This window comes from Pantherophis guttatus, chromosome 2, assembly GCF_059756535.1.
Source record: "Pantherophis guttatus breed Tessera chromosome 2, ASM5975653v1, whole genome shotgun sequence".
Classification (NCBI taxonomy): Eukaryota; Metazoa; Chordata; class Lepidosauria; order Squamata; family Colubridae; genus Pantherophis; species Pantherophis guttatus.
The window spans coordinates 10,244,149-10,264,576 of NC_142064.1; the positions used below are offsets into that span (position 1 = coordinate 10,244,149).

At 44.5% G+C, this 20,428-nt stretch overlaps 1 protein-coding gene across 2 annotated transcripts in view; it reads left to right on the forward strand.

The window, feature by feature from the left end:
* ARK2C (arkadia (RNF111) C-terminal like ring finger ubiquitin ligase 2C) overlaps window positions 1–20,428 on the forward strand; it is a 133,901-nt gene that overhangs the window by 106,302 nt on the left and 7,171 nt on the right. For both annotated transcript variants that reach the window (XM_087885510.1, XM_087885511.1), the window contains exons 4-6: window positions 11,252–11,381; window positions 14,430–14,528; window positions 16,653–16,748. In XM_087885510.1, coding sequence (XP_087741636.1) covers window positions 11,252–11,381; window positions 14,430–14,528; window positions 16,653–16,748 — 325 coding nt within the window. The remainder of the gene's footprint in view (window positions 1–11,251; window positions 11,382–14,429; window positions 14,529–16,652; window positions 16,749–20,428) is intronic.

Genomic DNA, 20,428 nt, shown 5'->3' on the forward strand with positions numbered 1-20,428 from the left:
AAGATGGAAGGCTGAGTCAATCTTGAGCTGGTCAGGATCGAACTTCAGGCAGTGGGCAGTGAGTTAGCCTGCGCCGCCACGGTTCTCTCTACCATGAGTTGGTTGCTTCCTTTAGGACTGAAAGATGTTTTAAAGTTGCCTTTCAACCTTCCTCCAAGTTCTGCATATTTTCCTAGAGTGAACCATTGCATTTTAACTTCCCAGAGACTGGTGGGAGGAGTTGCTGGTTGTGAGTGGGGGAGGCTTAGAGGGAGGTGGGCGTGGCAGGGGAAGGAGACTGCAAAATCCCTATTCCCATCCCACTCCTGGGGAAGGATGTTGCAAAATCCCCTTTCCCTTCCCACTCCTAGAGGAAGGATGTTGCAAAATCCCCTTTCCCTTCCCACTCCTAGAGGAAGGATATTGCAAAATCTCCATTCCCACCACACTCCAGGGGAAGGATACTGCAAAATCCCCATTCCCACCCCACTCCTGGGGAAGGATATTGCAAAATCCCCTTTCCCTTCCCACTCCTAGAGGAAGGATATTGCAAAATCTCCATTCCCACCCCACTCCAGGGGAAGGATATTGCAAAATCTCCATTCCCACCCCACTCCAGGGGAAGGATACTGCAAAATCCCCATTCCCACCCCACTCCAAGGGAAGGATGCTGCAAAATCCCCTTTCCCTCTACACTCCAGGGGAAGGATGCTGCAAAATCCCCATTCCCACCCCACTCTGGGGCCAGCCAGAGGTGGTATTTGCTAGTTCTCCAAACTTCTCAAAATTTCCGCTACCGGTTCTCCGGAACCTGTCAGAACCTGCTGGATTTCACCCCTGCCTTCCACGCAAGCACTTTGCTCGCGCACGTGCCTTCCACACGTGCGCACTGCCTCAAAAACATCCCTAAATAGGGTGGCATAGAGCTGTGGCGGGTAGGCTGGCCCACCCACAATTTCCGCTACCGGTTCGGGAGAACCGGTCCAAACTGGCTGAATGCCACCTCTGGACGTGGGCCTGAAAGCTTTCCAATGCAGGAAAAGCTGTGTGTCCTCTAGTTGTCCCTCAATCCATCCTTCTTCCCTTTTTCATTGTGGGAAAGTTAGAGCGACTTTATCGAAGGCGTTGAATTTGGAAGCCGTTGAAGGACAGGGCTTTCATTCAAAGTGAGATGCTTATTCATAACTGTAACTTCCTGTCCTGGCCTCTTATCTGTTGTTCCCTGCCTTTTTTTTTCCCCCCCTTCAATTTCCGCAACCTTTTATTATCCCCGTTCCAAGTCCCTGACAGTAAAACAAATTAATATATATATATATATCTTCAGCTGAATCTTGGATATGGAATAAATGTTGATATGTTTTAGAAGCCAAAGCTTAGACGGAGCTGAGATTTGCTAAATAGAGGCTGAAAGCGGCCAAAAAAAAATTCCTCTCTCAAATAGGTTGCAAATAAAAAGAAGAGAACTGGGATTTCAGCTCTGCAGTGAAGAAGGCAAAATACTAAGAGGTTACAAGGAGGAGGCAAAATTTGGTTGTCTCCCATCATTCCAAAGTGGGTCCCACCAGGATGTTTGAAGGACACAATTAAGGGGAACTTAAGTACAGGTAGTCCTCGACTTATAACAGTTCATGTAGTGTCCGTTTGATGTTGCAAGGGCACTGGAAAAAATGATTTATGACTGTTTCTCACTCCACGGTTGCAGCATCCCCATGGACACTGTTTGAAAATGTGGATGCTTGGCAACTGACTCATATTTATGACGGTTGCAATGCCCTGGGGGGGTCGTATGATCCCCTTTTGTGACCTTCGGCAACGGGGAAGTGCGGCAATTCATTTAACAACTTTTGTCGGAAAATGTCGTAAAACGGGGCAAAATTCACTTAATAACTGTCTCACTTAGCAACAGACATTTTGAGCTGAATTGTAGCCGCACGTCAAGGACTTTCTGTACCTCCTGGAGGAGATAGGAGAGTGACAACCAGTGCTGGGTTTCAAAATGTTTTACTACCAGTTCTGTGGGTGTGGCTTGGTGGGCGTGGCTTGGTGGGTGTGGCAGGGAAAGGATACTGTAAAATCTCCATTCCCACCCCACTCCAGGGGAAGGTTACTGCAAAATCCCCATTTCCTCCCAATCAGCTGGAACCTGGGAGGCAGAGAATAGATGGGGGCGGGGCCAATCAGAATTTTTACTACCGGTTCTCCGAACTACTCAAAATTTCCGCTACCGGTTCTCCAGAACTGGTCAGAACCTGCTGAAACCCACCTCTGGTGACAACATATGTATGATGACGTCCTAGCAAGGTTATGACTTACAGGATGTATTTGCATCAGGCATCCTAATTAAGTATGCAGTCATGCAATTTGCTTGTATGTCATGTTAATGTTAGGTTCAAGAAGCTAAGAACCAGGATAAGAATCTGAATTACTAATGGGTCACAATGAATTGGTGACAGATAAGTCAATGGACTTCAAGAGGAGCTTGACTTAGGTCTCTATGGGACCGTAGAGACTCTAAATTGATGATGACAAGTAACGGGAGCTCACTCCGTTACGCGGCGCTAGGGATTCGAACCACCGAATTGCTGACCTTCTGATCGACAAGCTCAGTGTCTTTATTTTTTTTTTTAATTGAAAAATTTTAAAATATTTTTACAAACAAATTTCCCCCCCCTTCCTCCCCCCACCCATTCCCTCCCCCCCTCGCCGACTTCCCAGAGCAAAATACAGGGTATAGCATTCAGCAAACATAATCAAACATAAACAAGCTAACTATAACCTCTTAACTCCCCCTCACATTTTAACTCCCCCATACATACCAAAATATAGGAATATAAAAATTCACCTAAATTCATTCATAAGCTATTTGCAACTTTTTAGTCCCATATTTTTTTTTAATATAATCAATCCATCTTCTCCATTCCAATATGTATCTTTCATTCGAGCGATCCTTCAAACATGCAGAGATTTTAGCCATCTCCGCCCAATTAGCTACTTTTAATGTCCATTCTTCAATGGTAGGTACGTCTTCCTTCTTCCAATACTGCGCCACTAAAAGTCTGGCTGCAGTTATTAAGTTCAAAATGAAATTAGTCTCTATAACCTTACAGACTGTAATTATACCCAATAAAAACAACTGTGGAGTAAATTTTATCTTCTTTTAAAGAATATTTTGTATAATCCACCATATCTTATCCAACAAGCTCAGTGTCTTAGCCACTGAGCCTAATATGGAACTAGAACTCTCCATCTCTGGGTGATTGTCCCAAAGTCAACCAACCAGCTTTCATGCTAGAGTAGAGTAGAGTAGAGTAGAGTAGAGTAGAGTAGAGTAGAGTAGAGTAGAGTAGAGTAGAGTAGAGTAATAGAACAGAACAGAACAGAACAGGACAGAAGAGTTATTCTATAGCAGGAAGGTACTTTGGAGATTTTCTAGCCCAACCCTCTGCTCAGGCAGGAAACCCTATACCGTTTTAGACAAATGGATGTCCAGTCTCTTCTTAAAAGCCTCCAATGTTGGAGCACCCACAAAGAAGAGGGAGTCAAGCTATTCTCCAAAGCACCTGAAGGCAGGACAAGAAGCAACGGATGGAAACTAATCAAGGAGAGAAGCAACCTAGAACTAAGGAGGAATTTCTTGACAGTGAGAACAATTAATCAGTGGAACAACTTGCCTGCAGAAATTGTGGTTGCTCCAACACTGGAAGTTTTAAAGAAGAGATTGGATGGCCATTTGTCTGAAGTGGTGTAGGGTTTCCTGCATGAGCATGGAGTTGGACTAGAACAGGGGTCTCCACCCTTGGCAACTTTAAGACTTGTAGATTTCAACTTCCAGAATTTTGGGTGCTGAAGTCCACAAGTCTTAAAGTTGCCAAGGTTGAAGACTCCTGGACTAGAAGACTTCCAAGGTCCCTTCCAACTCTGTTATTCTATTTGTGATTTATTTGTGAATTTTAACTAAACATTTGATGAACTTTTCCGTGGCATTCTGAATAGTAACCAAGATAATTGAAATCTGAGTGACAAAATTTTTTTTAGTGGCTACATAATTGGCTTGGAAAACATCATCAAGTTGAAGGCTCAGTTCTAGAATCAAAACACGCCAATCATTTTATTGAATGAGGGGATGGAATAGGGGATACTTATCAGATCCTTGGATGACACAAAATAGGAATAGCTAATACTCTGGAATATTCAAATTCCATGATGATGTAGAGCTATAGGAGGAAAATAGTATCATTTACCAAAATAAATGCAGAATTCTTCGTTTAGGAGTGGGAAATTTAATGCACAGGTGTGGAACGGAGAACCTCCTGCCTTGGAACAAGTGACTGTAAAAAAAGATCTTGGAATTATAGTAGATTGCAAAGTGAAAATGACCTGTGTGAAATGGCTATAAAACAGACAGAAATATAACTTTCAGACTATGGGAAGTAATTATTTTACTTTATTCTGCATTGACCATACAAATCTTGAGTCCGGTTCTGGATAGCCTAGTTTAAAAAATTTCTCCAAAGGTGCGGTAAAGGGCAATGAGTGAGGACTAGACACTTAAATTCTATGCGAAAACGAATAGAATGGAATGGAATGGAATAGAATAGAATAGAATAGAATAGAATAGAATAGAATTCTCCTCCTCCTCCCTCCCTCCCTCTCTTTAAACTGCTGGAAGGAAGGAAGGAAGCCGCCTTCTTGGCTTTGTCATTGGCTAAAAATAAATCATTATTGGTGCCTGTTTCTGGCAGTATCCCATATCCTCCTCTAATGTTCTATCTTGCTTTCTTTCTCCATCTTTTAATATGATGTTCTTTATTCTATCTATCTATCTATCTATCTATCTATCTATCTATCTATCTATCTATCTATCTATCCATCTACCTACCTATCTACCTACTTACCTCTGTCTGTGTCTGTCTGTCTGTCTGTCTGTCTGTCTGTCTGTCTGTCTGTCTGTCTGTCTGTCTATCTATCTATCTATCTATCTATCTATCTATCTATCCATCTACCTACCTATCTACCTACTTACCTCTGTCTGTGTCTGTCTGTCTGTCTGTCTGTCTGTCTGTCTGTCTGTCTGTCTGTCTGTCTGTCTGTCTGTCTATCTATCTATCTATCTATCTATCTATCTATCTATCCATCTACCTACCTACCTATCTACCTACTTACCTCTGTCTGTGTCTGACTGTCTGTCTGTCTGTCTGTCTGTCTGTCTATCTGTCTGTCTGTCTGTCTATCTATCTATCTATCTATCTATCTATCTATCTATCTATCTATCTATCTATCTATCTATCTATCTATCTGCCTGCCTGCCTGCCTACCTACCTACCTACCTACCTACCTACCTACCTACTTACCTCTGTCTCTATCTATCTATCTATCTATCTATCTATCTATCTATCTATCTATCTATCTATCTATCTATCTATCATCTATTTATCTATCTATCTATCTATCTATCTATCTATCTATCTATCTATCTATCTATCCATCTACCTACCTACCTACCTACCTACCTCTGTCTGTGTCTGTTTATCTATCTATCTATCTATCTATCTATCTATCTATCTATCTATCTATCTATCTATCTATCTATCTATCTATCATCTGTCTGTCTAAGCTAAAAATCATATAGCTTTGCATGCATGTAGGTAGGTATATATGTGTGCGTACATGACTTTTTATAGGTTAAGTAGCCTCAACATGCATAGCACCCTAAAAGCCGTATAACATTTCACAGTTGGTTCCCTGCCCTGCCCCCCCAAAGGTTGGCCCTGTCCATTTTGATAAGGGAGAAAGCAAGGCAAGGTTGAAGGAAGGAGGTTTCTTTTCTGCATATTGTTTACCTCCAGATTTTGAATTCCTCATTTCTGCCTAGAAATGAAATGCCTTTATATTGACATTACTGTCAAATCTGCAAAGTCCTGGGGCCTCGATTGCAGAATTCTGTGAAGATGGCCAGGTCCGCCTTCTCGGGATCATGGAGAGCAAAGCTGGGTTTGCCCTTTTTACCCTTTTCCTTCTCCTCTCCTGCTGCTGCTTTCAAACTTCCTGGGGTTAATTGTACCTAACAGCCACACGCTGAATCTGCTCTTGGGATGACTCACTTCGCTTCGGGGCTCTTGTTCCTTCCACACAGAAAAACAGAACGACATTCACTCCCGTATTAGCAACGGGGGTTGAACTGAACTGTACCACCTTAGAGACCAGGAAATACTTTTTATGAAAAGCCCGAGTGATGATCTTGAGTGGGTGGCTGTGAAAGCCTTGGAAGATGCGTGTGGCCATTCTAAGGGAGGGTGAGGAATGGATGGTTTGAGTGGGGATTGCCCTCCATCCTTCTCAGTTGGCTGGGGTTGCCCTTTGTAGAGTTGGACCCCCCCCCCAAGTGTTTCCTGAGGAGTGGTTTAAAGATGTAACAGCACTGGAAGAGTCAGTAATAGAAGAGTGAGAAAAAATGACTGGCTTGAAACCATCAGGCGGGAAGGAAGGAAGGAAGGAAGGAAGGAAGGAAGGAAGGAAGGAAGGAAGGAAGGAGGATAAAAATCAATGATTTTTTTAAAAAAATCAAAAAAATCAGATTTTTTTGATTTAAATCGGATTTTTTGATTTAAATCGGATTTTTTTGATTTTTATCGAATTTATTTTAATAAAAATCTTTTGGGGTAAAAATCTATCGTAAGATAGTTTTCTATTTAAGATACATAAATAATTTAGTTTATTCAGCATGAAATGGAGCTTAGTTATGTAGCATGAGGCTGTATATTCTGCAACACTGGGACTATCGGTGAGTCAACAGTGGGTCAAAGGAGTAGCAGAGATGACAGTTGCTCTTTAAAAATTATGATTTAAATCGAGTTGATTTAAATCAAGCCTTTTTACTAGTGATTTAAATCATGATTTAAATTGTGATTTAAATCAACTCGATTTAAATCAGATCCACCCTGGAAGGAAGGAAGGAAGGAAGGAAGGAAGAAAAAGGGAAGGAAGGAAAGAAGGGAGGGAGGGAAGGAGAGAAGGGAGGGAGGGAAGGAGGAGAAAAAAGGGAGGGAGGGAGGGAAGAAGGGAAGGGAGGAAGAAAGAAAGGAAGGAAGGAAAAGGGAAGGAAGAAAAGAAGGGAGGGAGGGAAGAAGGGAAGGGAGGGAGGGAAGGAGGAGAAAGAAGGAAGGAAGGAAAGAAAAGGGAGGGAGGGCAAGAAGGAATGAAGGCAGAAAGAAAAGGGAAGGAAGGAAAGAAGGGAGGGAGGGAGGGAAGGAGGACAAAGAAGGAAGGAAGGAAGGTAGGTAGGTAGGTAGGAAGGAAGGAAGAAAAAGGGAGGGAGGGTGGTAAGGAAGGAAGGAATGAAAAGGGAAGGAAGGAAAGAAAGGGGAGGGAGGGAGGGAAGGAAGGAGGAGAAGGAAGGCAGGCAGGCAGGAAAAGGGAGGGAGGGTGGTAAGGAAGGAAGGAAAAAGGAAGGAAGGAAAGAAAGAAGGGAGGGAAGGAGGGAAGGAGGAGAAAGAAGGAAGGAAAGGGAGGGAAGGTGGGAAGGAAGGAAGAAAGAGGAAGAAAGAAAAAGGGAAGGAAAGAAGGGAGGGAGGGAGAGAAAAAGGGAAGGGAGGGAGGGAGGGAAGGAGAAAGAAGGAAGGAAGGAAAAGGGAGGGAGGGAGGGGAGGAGAAGGAAGGAAGATAGGAAGTAAGGAAAAGGGAGGGAAGGCGGGAAGGAAGGAAGATAGGAAGGAAAAGGAAAAAGAATAGAAGGGAGGGAAGGAGGGAGTAAAGAAGGGAAGGGAGGAAGAGAGGGAGGGAGGGAAGGAGGAGAAAGAAGGAAGGAAGGGGAAGGGAGGGAGGGAGGGAAGGAAGGAAAAGGGAAGGAAAGAAGAAAGGAAGGGAGGAAGGAAGGAAAGAAGGAAGGAGTTATTTTTGTTTGTCTCTTCTATGCTCTTCGTATACTCTCTCCCCTTTCTCCTCTTCCACTCTTAATTCTTTCAGCTCCCCAAAAGTCCCTATAGGAGGAATCACTCCGAGACAGCTATATGGAAAGTGGGGTCAATCTCAAAATTTGGGCGGGGGGCAAAGATCTGCAGAACTGCTTAAAAATCCCTGATGTCCCCTCAAGTCCAAACAGGTTGAAAATACCATCCTTTTCAGGATCGCATACACACATGCTATGTATGGGTTTTGAAGTTGCTCTCCAGATCCTTTCCAATAGAAGCAAAATGGTGGCAGCTGGAAAAATAATAAGCTAAAAGGGAATATTTGCACAAGCCGGGACTTTATGTTAAAAAATGTGCTTCTTCCTCTGGAAAAAAAAAAAAACATCTCTTTTGTCATCTGTTTATTTATCCCATTGCAATTAGCCTAAGGCAGTTTTTCTCAACCTTGGTAGCTTGAAGATGGGTGGACTTCAACTCCCAGAATCCCCCAGCCAGCAGCGCTGGCTGGGGGATTCTGGGAGTTGAAGTCCACCCATCTTCAAGCTTCCAAGATTGAGAAACACTGGCCTAAGGGGCCTGCTTTTCGGTAGACATCTCTGTGTGTACTTGTGTTGTATAAACAAACACACACAGACAGATACACAATGCACCCTTGTTAAACCGATCGCGGGAAGCTTTTTCTTTCAGAGAAAATATTATCGCACTTCGAAATGTTGAAAGGTCGTGCATCAAACAAGGAAGAAAATAATTAGAAGAAAAGGACAACCGATTCGTACATTTCATGCAATTTGTATAATAAATGGTCTACGAGGCCCGAACTTTTGGTACACCCCGCCTACGTATGAAATATTTTTGCTGCGTCCTAATGAATAATTCAGCTGAAGGTGAATTTGTGCCACGATCCCAGAATTAATTTATCAGCCACTCAACAAAAACAGCAACACCACTGAACAACAAAACAGATGCTTTAAGTGATCTGTTCTCAGTGTGGGATTTTTAGAATCTTTTGGGGGTTTTTTTTGCCTACATGGAAGACCCGTATTTGTTGTTGTTAGTTGCGAAGTCATGTCCGACCCATCGCGACCCCATGGACAATGTTCCTCCAGGCCTTCCTGTCCTCTACCATCCTCTGGAGTCCATTTAAGCTCACGCCGACTGCTTCAGTGACTCCATCCAGCCACCTCGTTCTCTGCCGTCCCGTTCTTCTTTTGCCCTCCATCGTTCCCAGCATTAGGCTTCTCATCTCCAGTGAGTCCTTCCTTCTCATTAGGTGGCCAAAGTATTTGAGTTTCATTTTCAGGATCTGGCCTTCTAAAGAGCAGCCAGGGTTGATCTCCTCTAGGACCGACCGGTTTGATGGACTTGCAGTCCAAGGGACTCGCAGGAGTCTTCTCCAGCACCAGAGTTCAAAGGCCTCAATTCTTTGGCGCTCAGCCTTTCTTATGGTCCAACTTTCACAGCCATACATTGCAACTGAGAAAACCATCGCCTTGACTATACGCACGTTTGTTGGCAGGGTGATGTCTCTGCTTTTTAGAATGCTGTCTAGATTTGCCGTGGCTTTCCTCCCCAGGAGCAAGCGTCTTTTTTTTTTTAAAAAAAAAATTTGATTTATATGCCGCCCTTCTCCGGAGGCTCAGGGCGGCTTACAATGCGTTAAGCAATAGCTTTCCTACTTTTGTATATTTTATACAAAGTCAGCTTATTGCCCCCACAAACTGGGTCCTCAATTTGCCTACCTTAGAAAGGATGGAAGGCTGAGTCAACCTTGAGCCTGGGGAGATTCGAACTTGCAATAATTGCAGACAGCTAAATGTTAATAACAGGCTTTTAGTCTGTTGAGCTATCCAGGCTCCTTTTAATTTCTTGGCTGCAGTCCCCATCTTGCGGTGATCTTGGAGCCCAGGAAAATAAAATCTGTCACTACCTCCATTTCTTCCCCATCTATTTGCCACGAATTGAGAGGGCTGGATGCCATGATCTTAGTTTTTTTTAAAATGTTGAGTTTGAAGCCAACTTTTGCACTCTCCTTCTTCACCCGCATCAAGAGGCTCTTTAGTTCCTCTTCGCTTTCTGCCATTAGACCAGTATTAAAGATCTGATAAAGAAGATAATGTCAGGATCGATCATCCAGATCTATACATATAAAGTTCAGATTAGCTACTTTATTGCTGAATGCCTATTTTACAGGAATCTTCCCAAAGGGGGCAGCTTTCATCTGGGAAAGACCAGATAAAGCTCAAAGGCATTCAGAGGGGGCCATTTCTGTTTCCGTAATTAATTCATCATAATCCCCTGTTTGAGCCCTTCTGCAGACACGATTGCTGTCCAACAGGTGTATTCTAGTTCAAAGTTTCCTAAAATGTGAGATATTATTCAATTGATATATATAATATAATAACAGAGTTGGAAGGGATCTTGGAGGTCTTCTAGTCCAACCCCCTGCTTAGGCAGGAAACCTTACACCACTTCAGACAAATGGTTATCCAACATCTTCTTAAAAACTTCCAGTGTTGGAGCATTCACAACTTCTGGACGCAAGTTGTTCCACTGATCAATTGTTCTAACTGTCAGGAAATTTCTCCTTAATTCTAAGTTGCTTCTCTCCTTGGTTAGTTTGCATCCGTTGCTTCTTGTCCTTCCTTCAGGTGCTTTGGAGAATCGCTTGACTCCCTCTTCTCTGTGGCAGCCCCTGAGATATTGGAACACTGATATCATGTCTCCCCTAGTCCTTCTTTTCATTAAACTAGACATACCCAGTTCCTGTAACCGTGATATGCTGTCCATCTCATTCTGAGGCTCTTGTAAGTGACTCGGGTCATCTTAAAACGCAGTAAAAATATAAATATAATAACAGCTATAAAATTAATTTAAAATTCCAAGAGCTAAATACAGACTGAAAAACAAAACAAAAACCCCACGGTATTCTTGGGGAGATACAGACAGAATCCAAGAGAGGGCTGAAGATTTTTAATCTTTGTGTCTTTATTAAAAAAATAAATAAATTCTTTGCATTGTTTTCATTGTTCATTGATGCTCGCTTTGGTGTTTGAAATTTTTTTCAGGATAGGTATGCCCATTAAGATTACCCTCAGGGAATTATAACAGCAAAACAAATTAGAAATGTCCCTAAAACTTCCTCCAACTTTGAATCTTTTGACTTCCTGTTCGACTTTGATATAGGATGATCACCATGTGGTGACTTTTCCCTGTTGTCCTCCAGGATCTATTAACAGCTAGGCCTTGGCAATGCAGGCAATGCAGGAAATGAATGTAGGTATTTTGACAAGGGAATATTGTCTAAAGGATGGGATGATTACGCTGTCCATTTTATTGAGCCCTGATTTTGATTTTTGTCCTTCTAGGGATCTGAGTGTCGATGCCGGTCTCAATCACAACCAATTCCAGGTCAGGCCAGTTCCTCAACATTATCAGCATTATTTGGCTCCACAAAGAATGCATCATTTTCCCCAGAATACATCCTCAACACAGATGGTAAGTCAAGGGGGTAGGTTAGCAGAAGCAGTTTGATGTCAGCAGGGGTGAAATCCAAATTTTTTCCCTACCGGTTCTGTGGGCGTGGCTTGGTGAACATGGCAGGGGAAGGATACTGCAAAATCTCCATTCCCACCCCACTCCAGGGGAAGAATACTGCAAAATCTCCATTCCCTCCCCACTCCTGGGAGAAGGATACTGCAAAATATCCATTACCACCCCACTCTGGGGCCAGTCAGAGGTGGTATTTGCCAGTTCTCCGAACTACTCAAAATTTCCGCTATCGGTTCTCCAGAACCTGTCAGAACCTGCTGGATTTCACCCCTGGATGTCAGAAATAATGTCCGCTGCGCTAAAATCTTCAAAAGTCCATCACTTGCAAGGGAAAAGATTGTATTCCAATGAAATGATTCCATTCTCGTGCCAAACTGTCTGAAAAATGATATCAATCCCAAAATATAATCCTGCTCTAATTCAGGTACTGGTCTAATTCATGGCCTTATTCAATTTCGGTTCCAAATTTGACTCCAAATGGCTTAAAATGAATGCTTTCGGTCATTGCCGTATTTCTCAGAATTCCAGAAATGCAGAATTTGATAGTTCTCAGTCCTCCTCTGACATATAAGGAGCATCTCATTGGCAAACATTCCCTTAAGAGAGGGAATGTAGCAGAAACTGGTGCACAAGAATCCCAGCGACCACCAGAGGGCAGTAAAGAGAAGTAAATCTCCTCTGTGCAAAGCCCCACCTAGTGGTTCTTGAGAGGATTGCAGCGGAGAAGAAAGCACCTTCTCTCAAAATCTCAGTGCGACGTCTTTCTTTTCCTTGTTTGGTTTTTCCACCCTTTTTTCCCCCCACTCAGTATGATGGGATGAAAGACAAGGAAATGTAGACCCTCTTATACATGATCCATGACCAGGACTTCCACTAGAGAGCAGGAGCTGAGAGGTCCAGGCAGAGTTATGGTCCAGGAAGTCAAGGGGACGCCAGGGGGCAACTGAAGCTCTGATTGTTATATACCAAATAAGGAGTGAGCTATAGGTTTCACTAAAGTTCGCCAAAATGGCGGGAAAATACTTAAAGCTCATTGGTCAAGCCGTCTGACAGCTCCCTATAAAAGGGCACGCTGCCAGACAAGCAGGTTGTTGGGTTGTACTGGTCTACTAATAAAGAGCTGTTGTTGCTGAAAGAGCTGTGTCCGTCTCTTCCATCTTCCGATCGAACACTGATCTTGTTTTATATCTGTCTTGTTCACTTTTTGGATTACATCCCCAGGTATCCTTCTCAGGAGCCCTGGGAAAGGGGCCTCACCGTCTTCCTCAAAAGGGAACATTTCTATCAGGGAGAAAGAACTATTAGAGGAATTATTTGTCCTTGGACATAGCGTGTGAATCCAGAGTTGGTTTTAGCAATTCAGTTTTGACTGTTTGGTCTGAATGATTGACTAGGATTCCTTCCTTCCTTCCTTCCTTCCTTCCTTCCTTCCTTCCTTCCTTCCTTCCTTCCTTCCTTCCTCCCTCCCTCGCTCCCTCCCTCCCTCCCTCCCTCCCTCTCATCCTTCTTCCTCCCTCCCTCTCATCCTTCTTCCTCCCTCCCTCCCATCCTTCTTCCTCCCTCCCTCTCATCCTTCTTCCTCCCTCCCTCCCTCCCATCCTTCTTCCTCCCTCCCTCCCATCCTTCTTCCTCCCTCCCTCCCTCCCTCCCATCCTTCTTCCTCCCTCCCTCCCATCCTTCTTCCTCCCTCCCTCCCTCCCTCCCATCCTTCTTCCTCCCTCCCTCCCATCCTTCTTCCTCCCTCCCTCCCTCCCATCCTTCTTCCTCCCTCCCTCCCTCCCTCCCATCCTTCTTCCTCCCTCCCTCCCATCCTTCTTCCTCCCTCCCTCCCTCCCATCCTTCTTCCTCCCTCCCTCCCATCCTTCTTCCTCCCTCCCTCCCTCCCTCCCATCCTTCTTCCTCCCTCCCTCCCATCCTTCACCCAAACCGATCCGAACCAGCTGAATATCACCTCTGCTTCCATCCCTTCCTCCCTCTCTCCTATCCTCCTTCCTCCCCCCTTCCTCCCTCCCTCTCCTCCTTCTTCTTCTTTCCTTCCTTCCTCTGTCCCTCGTTCCCTCCCATTCCTCCCTCCCTCCCGTCCTTCTTCCTCCCCCTCCCTCCCATCCTTCTTCCTTGCTCCCTCCCTAGCTCCGTCCCTTCCATCCAGCGTATTATATCCATCACATATTCTTACCACCAGTTTGCCGCATGCACGCCTTCCACACATGCGCCCAGCCTTCTGCGCATGCGCCAGGCCTAAAAAACATGGCTAAATAGGACGCCATTACACCGGGGCGGGTGGGCAGGCCTGGGCCCGCCTTCAGTTGCTGCTACCGGTTCGCCCAAACCAGCTGAATATCACCTCTGCTTCCATCCCTTCCTCCCTCTCTCCTATCCTCCTTCCTCCCCTCTTCCTCCCTCCCTCTCATCCTTCTTCTTTCCTTCCCTCTGTCCCTCGTTCCCTCCCATTCCTCCCTCTCCTGTCCTTCTTCCTCCCCCTCCCTTCCTTCCTCCGCCCCTGTCTCCCTCGCTCCCTCCCTTCCATCCTTCTTGTTCCTTCCTTCCTTGCTCCATCGCTCGCTCCCTCCCTTCCATACTTTCTTCCTTCTCTCCTATCCTCCTTCCTCCCCCTTCCATCCTTCCTTCCTTCCTTTTCAAGGGAGGGATATTCTTTTCAACTTTCTGATCTACACTAGACCTATCCCATTTCCCAGACTTTAAAAAGACTTGGGAAAAAAAAGGAAACTTTAAAAAAAGAAAGAAGTTATAAAGTTTCACCACACATTTTGAGCTTTTCCTGCCTCAGAATGAGGAATGAGAAGAAACGGCACTCATTTTTGTCAGTGTGATTAGAAATGGTTTCAGAGTCAGCCAAATTGGGTGAGCCCTGGAGTTTGGGCAGCTCCTCAAAGTGTTTAGTGAATGACCCTTTTCAGAGGCTATCTGATGTTCCCTGAAGCCGAGGAGAAGAAAGCCAACCCCTCAAAGATGCTTCTCTTCATCACTTCACAGGTTGTCCACGAAATCAGAAATTACCCCCAGTTTCAGCTGCTTGCTCTTCAGGGACTGAATCCAAATCGGCACGCATCTGCCGTGCGAGAAAGTCATGAGGTGAGTCCCCAAAAGGCTTTTTTTTTTTGCATCTCTTGGGTGACTGCCCCTTAATCACATGTTTTAGTGCAGGGGCGTTCAAACGTGACCACTTTAAGACTTGTGGGCTTCAACTCCCAGAATTCCCCAGCCAGAATTCCGGGAGTTAAAGTCCACAAGTCTTAAAGTTGCCAAAGTTGAATACCCCTCATCTAAATACATCACAGTGGTGAGTTCCTCCCGGTTCGGTCCGGTTCGGCCGAGCCGGTAGCGGTGACGATATGATGTCACCGAACCGGTTCTGCCCCCCGCCCCCCAACCCTCACCCCCCGCATTATTCTTACCTTTTATTTGGTCCCACTCCCAATCTATTGCTGCCTCCTGAGTCCCAGCTGATGACCAGAGGGAAAAAAACTGTTTAAACTCTTGCCGCGGGGCTTCAAAGGGCCGCCCTACAGCTGATCAGTGTTAAAAGCAAACAAATGAGTCGGGTCGTAAGTGCGAGGACTGGTCGTAAGTGTGAGGACCTTCCAGAAATGACTCTGACCAGCTAGCCACGCCCACCTAGTCACATGACCTCCAAGCCACACCCACAAAATAAGCCACGCCCACAGAACCGGTAGTAAAAAAATTTAGAACCCACCCCTGATACACCACTTCAAACATGGCTTCTCCTCAACGGGTTCGACTACAGCTCCCAGAATTCCAAGCTGTTGGTTTGCTCTTTGGATTCCCAGGCTGGAGAAAGAAACCAAAATAACATTGCTTTGTGGGGGCGGGGGGGGAGTCAAGAGGTCTGCATGAAATGATGAGATTTCTGATGAAGGGCATATTCTTTCCCCTTAATGGGCTTTGGATGAAAAAGAATTTTTTTGGGGTGGGGCCGTGGGGGATAGGGGTGTCAGATGGAAAAGTCACAGAAATAACTGGCTAAACAAGACTATTGTAGACAGAAACTCTAGGCTTCCCAAAAGCACGAAGCCCACTCCTCGCCCCGATAAAACCCCTTTTATTTAGTTTAAATAAAATTCCTCTCCAGCAAAGTCCCGGCCAACGGTCTTTCCAGAGATTTCACAACTACAGAGTTTTATCAGGCTTAGAGAGCTGCCAGGCCAGGGGTGAAATGCTCCCGGTTTGGACCGGATCACCTGATCCGGTAGCGATGGAGTCGGGTGGTTTGGAGAACCGGTAGCAAAAATCCCTGCCCCCCCCACTATGCCCAGCTGAGCCGCACGATCATCAGAGGCTTTTTTTTTTTTTTTTTACTTTTAAAAGCATTTTTTCTACAACCTCTTCTGATGAAAAAATGCTTTTAAAAGTAAAAAAAAGCCTTTGATGATCGCGTGGCTCAGCTGGGATCATCAGAGGCTTTTCAAAGCATTTTTTTTTGCAACCTCTTGGCCGAAGAGGTGGTAAAAAAAAAATGCTTTGAAAAGTCTCTGGCAACTCCCAGCTGAGTTCCCTGATCGGCAGAGAGGTATTTTTTAAAATGTCTCTCTGACGATCCCAGGTGAGTTCCTGATCGCAGAGAGGCTTTTCAAAGCATTAGAAAAAAATGCTTTGAAAAGTTTTGTTTTTTTTAAAGTTGGCCACGCCCACCCAGTCACATTACCCACAGAACCGGTAGTAACAGATTTTACATTTCACCCCTGTGCCAGGCTGATAAAAACGCCAAGCTGGAGCAGACAATACTTGGCAAGAAGTCACGAACAGATCTTCACTCTACTGAATTGAACTAATTGTCTCCTGCAAACTCCCCTCCCCTTTCGCTCCTCTTTATTCCCTATGGGAGGGGCCATTCACCGTCCACCTGTGGCTTTACTCCTGAGTCGACCCTTGTTTCTTAGCTGTTCCCTTCTCCTGAAAACTCTGCGCATGCACACACTGGGAACAGACTCCAGCTGTTTTTCTGCCCCACTGATGTCTGACTCCGAAGGCAGCTGAAAACTCCGAAGGCAGCTGATGCCCTGGCCCCCTCTCTGCCTCCGACGCAGAGCCCACATCAGAGCCTTCCCCAGACTCCAGGACTGGCCCATGTTCCTCCCCAACCTCCTCACTGTCTGAGTCTGCCGCCAGATCTGCTGGCCACTGACGTGCCACAACAAACTCTTTGACACTCTTTCATTTCTATCGTTTTTGATCCAGGAGTTGTTGCAACTAGAAGACAGGTTGGGAAGTGTGAGTAGAGGAGCTGTGCAAAACACCATCGAACGGTTCACTTTCCCACACAAATACAAGAAGGTAAGCGTTGAAAGAGAGGCCGATGTGACGTCCCAAACAGAGATCGGCCAGCAGCCTTATAAATGTAACTTTAAAACTCGCCATGTTTTGTTTTTCACTTGATTCGGTCCAAAGCCATCAACTTTCCATTGTTCTTTAAATTTAAATAGTGTTTGCATTCATTATTCTCTTAATGATTCCCTCAATGTTTCCTTTCCTTCACATCTTTGCATGTAGGCATATTTCCCAGGGAGATATAGGGACTCTGCAGTGGGGTTCAGACCGGTTCGAGTGAACCAGTAGTTCTGACCAGTGGTTGGGCCTTCCCACCTGCTCTGGCGCTATCACATCCTATATAATTGCTGGTTTTTTGATGTCGTGTGTATGCATGGAAGGCCCGCACGGACATTTTTGGTTCTGGGAGAACTGGTTGTTAAAGTATGTGATGCCCACCTCTGGGGTTCTGCTACAATGACTTTACTTTATTATTAAACTTAAGTAGCAATAGCACTTAGACTTATATACCGCTTCAAAGGGCTTTACCGCCCACTCTAAGTGGTTAACAGTGTCAGCATATTGGCCCCAACAATTTTGGTCCTCATTTTACTGACCTCGGAAGGATGGAAGGCTGAGTCAACCTTGAGCTGATCAGGATCGAACTCCAGATTGTGGGTAGAGTTCGCCTGCAATACTGCATTCTAACCACTGTGCCACCCAGACAACTAATAGCAACAGCGCTTAGACTTATATACAGCTTCAAAGTGCTTTACAGCCCTCGCTAAGTAGTTTACAGAGTCGGCCTATGGCCCCCAACAATCTGGGTCCTCATTTTACTGTCCTCGGAAGGATGGAAGGCTGAGTCAACCTTGAGTCAGTCAGGATCGAACTCCTGGCAGTGGGCAGAGTTAGCCTGCAATATAGCATTTTAATCTATGAATCACCACAGGCAGTGGTGGGATTTAAATAATTTAACAACTGGTTCTCTGCCCTAATCACCAGCTGGGTAGGCGTGGCTCGGTGGTCATGTGACTGTGTGGGCATGGCCAACTCAACATCACTCACGTCAATGGGTTCTTTACATTAGCTGTTACAATGTAATAAGGGTTAACCAGAGAGGCAGTTTCTGTAAGCAGGGCAATAAAGATTAGGCTAGAAACACCACCAGAATGTTTCTTTCCTTACATGATTAGCCATGTAAAGTGGAAAAAAACAAAAGGAGATTTCTTCCAACAACCAGTTCTCTGAACTGCTTAGAAAGTTAACAACCGGTTCTCTTGAACAGGTGCGAACTGGCTGAATCCCACCACTGACCACAAGGTTTAAGTACATGAAATCATTTAGATATTGTACAACAGAAATTTCAAATATATTGCAGGTAGTCCTTCACTTACAACCACAGTTGAGCCCCAAGTTTCCATCGCTAAGCGAGACAATTGTTAAGTGAGTTTTGCCCCATTTTGCGACCTTTCTTGCCCCCGTTGTTAAGTGAATCCCTGCAGTTGTTAAGTTAGTAACACGGTTGTTAAGTGAATCTGGCTTCCCCATTGACTTTACTCATCCGGAGGTCGCAAAAGGGGATCACACGACCCCACGACATTGTAACTGTCATAAATATGAGTCAGTTGCCAAGCATTCAAATTTTGATCACGTGATCCTGGGCATGCTGCAACGGTTGTACGTGTGAAAAATGGTCATAAGTCACTCTTTTCAATGCGGTTGTAATTTCAAATGGTCACCGAAAAAATGGTTAGTAAATCAAGGCCTATCTGTACCTATACAATGTTCATTTTTCTTTGATAACGAATAAGCGTGGGACATAGATTAATTCTATTTATCCATTATTCATAAAGCTATACTTAAATGGTTAGAAAATTAGCTTCGGCGAAATCCAATTTTTTTCCCCCTTCACCTTTTCCATTAGAATTATTTGCAAACATTGCTGAATCCAGACTGATATCGAAAGATTAATTGCTGACTTCCAAACGCTGGTTGTAAGTTGTTTAGGAAAGAGTAGCAAAAAAGTAAGCTGTTTTTTGAATGCGGCAGTTTTTCATTTGCTCCTTCAAAACCAGATAACAAGCGTTATCTAAGGGCCAGTGTAACTTCTTGCTTCATTATTTTCCCTGCTTCAATTAAAACGTCTTTCTCTAAACTTTTGCATTTTCACCCAAAAACACCTTGTTGGTAAATATGTTCCAAATGGGCTACATGCTTGCCAATACTTTGAGTCTGTTATTAATACACCGTGCTCCTACATAAATTCACTTTAATGAACTTTCCCTTATTTTAATTGATATTGATTTAAGCACCATTTCTCTCCCTGCAGAAGTCCCAAAATTATTAATTTTTTTAAATTTATTTATTTGTCAAGCATACTGTACATAAGATAACAGGTAAAAAGTATAAACATAATTTGAATACATGAAAAGTGTAAGCTATATTTGTTTTCCAAGCCATTTTAAAATCCTCTAGACTAGAGCAAGCTTTCTCAACCTTGGCCACGTTATAAGATACGTGGACTTCAGTTGCCAGCATGGGGCACGACATCTTAACATTCTCAAAACTGAGGAAAAACTGCTTGAGGGAACTATAGACATATCGAGAAAAATCTTGTAGGCCTCAGGATTGAATTGGGGTTTTCTCCATAGGACATCGGCTAGTAGATTTTTTTCCCCCCCGGGATGTACTTCAGCTCAAATTTAAACCGTCTGAAGTACTGTGTCCAGCTTTGGCTATGCCAAAGCTATGACTTTTAAGGCATATAAAAAGGAACAGAACTTCAGTGATATGGCCAGCTGCCATCTTGATTTGGTTGATCTCCCCAATGGGAAGATCATTTATATATTATTAATACCATTGAAGGGCCTAAACAATTTTTTGTCTGTCTGTCTTTCTTTCTTTCTTTCTTTCTTTCTTTCTTTCTTTCTTTCTTTCTTTCTTTCTTTCTTTCTTTCTTCTTTCTTTCCTTCTTTCTTTCTTTTTCTTTCTTTCCTTCCTTCCTTCCTTCCCTCCCTCTTCCCTTCCATCCTTCCCTCCCTCCCTTCTTCCTTCCTCCCTTCTTCCTTCCCTCCCTCCCTCTTGCTTTCTTTCTCTCTCTCTTTTTCTTTCCTTCCTTCCTTTCTCTCTCCCTCCCTTCCTTCTCCATCTCCCCCTCTCCTTCTTTCCTCCCTCCCTCCCTCTTGTTTTCTTTCTCTCTCTCTCTCTTTTTCTTTCCTTCCTTCCTTTCTCTCTCCCTCCCTTCCTTCTCCATCTCCCCCTCTCCTTCTTTCCTCCCTCCCTCCCTCTTGTTTTCTTTCTCTCTCTCTTTCTTTTTCTTTCCTTCCTTCCTTTCTCTCTCCCTCCCTTCCTTCTCCATCTCCCCCTCTCCTTCTTTCCTCCCTCCCTCCCTCCTTCGCTACCTCTTCCTTCCTTCCTTCCTTCCTTCTTTCCCTTTTCTTTCCTTCCTTCCCCTTTCTACCTTCCTTCCTTTCTCTCTCCCTCCCTCCCCCCTCCCTCCTTCCTTCACTCCCTCCCTTCCTTTTCTAGCTGTCACTTCCTCCCCCCTCCTTCCCTCCCTTATCCATCCATCCATCCATCCATCCATCCATCCATCCATCCATCCATCCAACCATCCATCTGTCTGCCCTGCCTGTCAATCCATTCCACACTGGGTTCCTTTGAATTCTGAAGGGGAGAGAAAAATTGTCTTTTTGTTCCAGTGG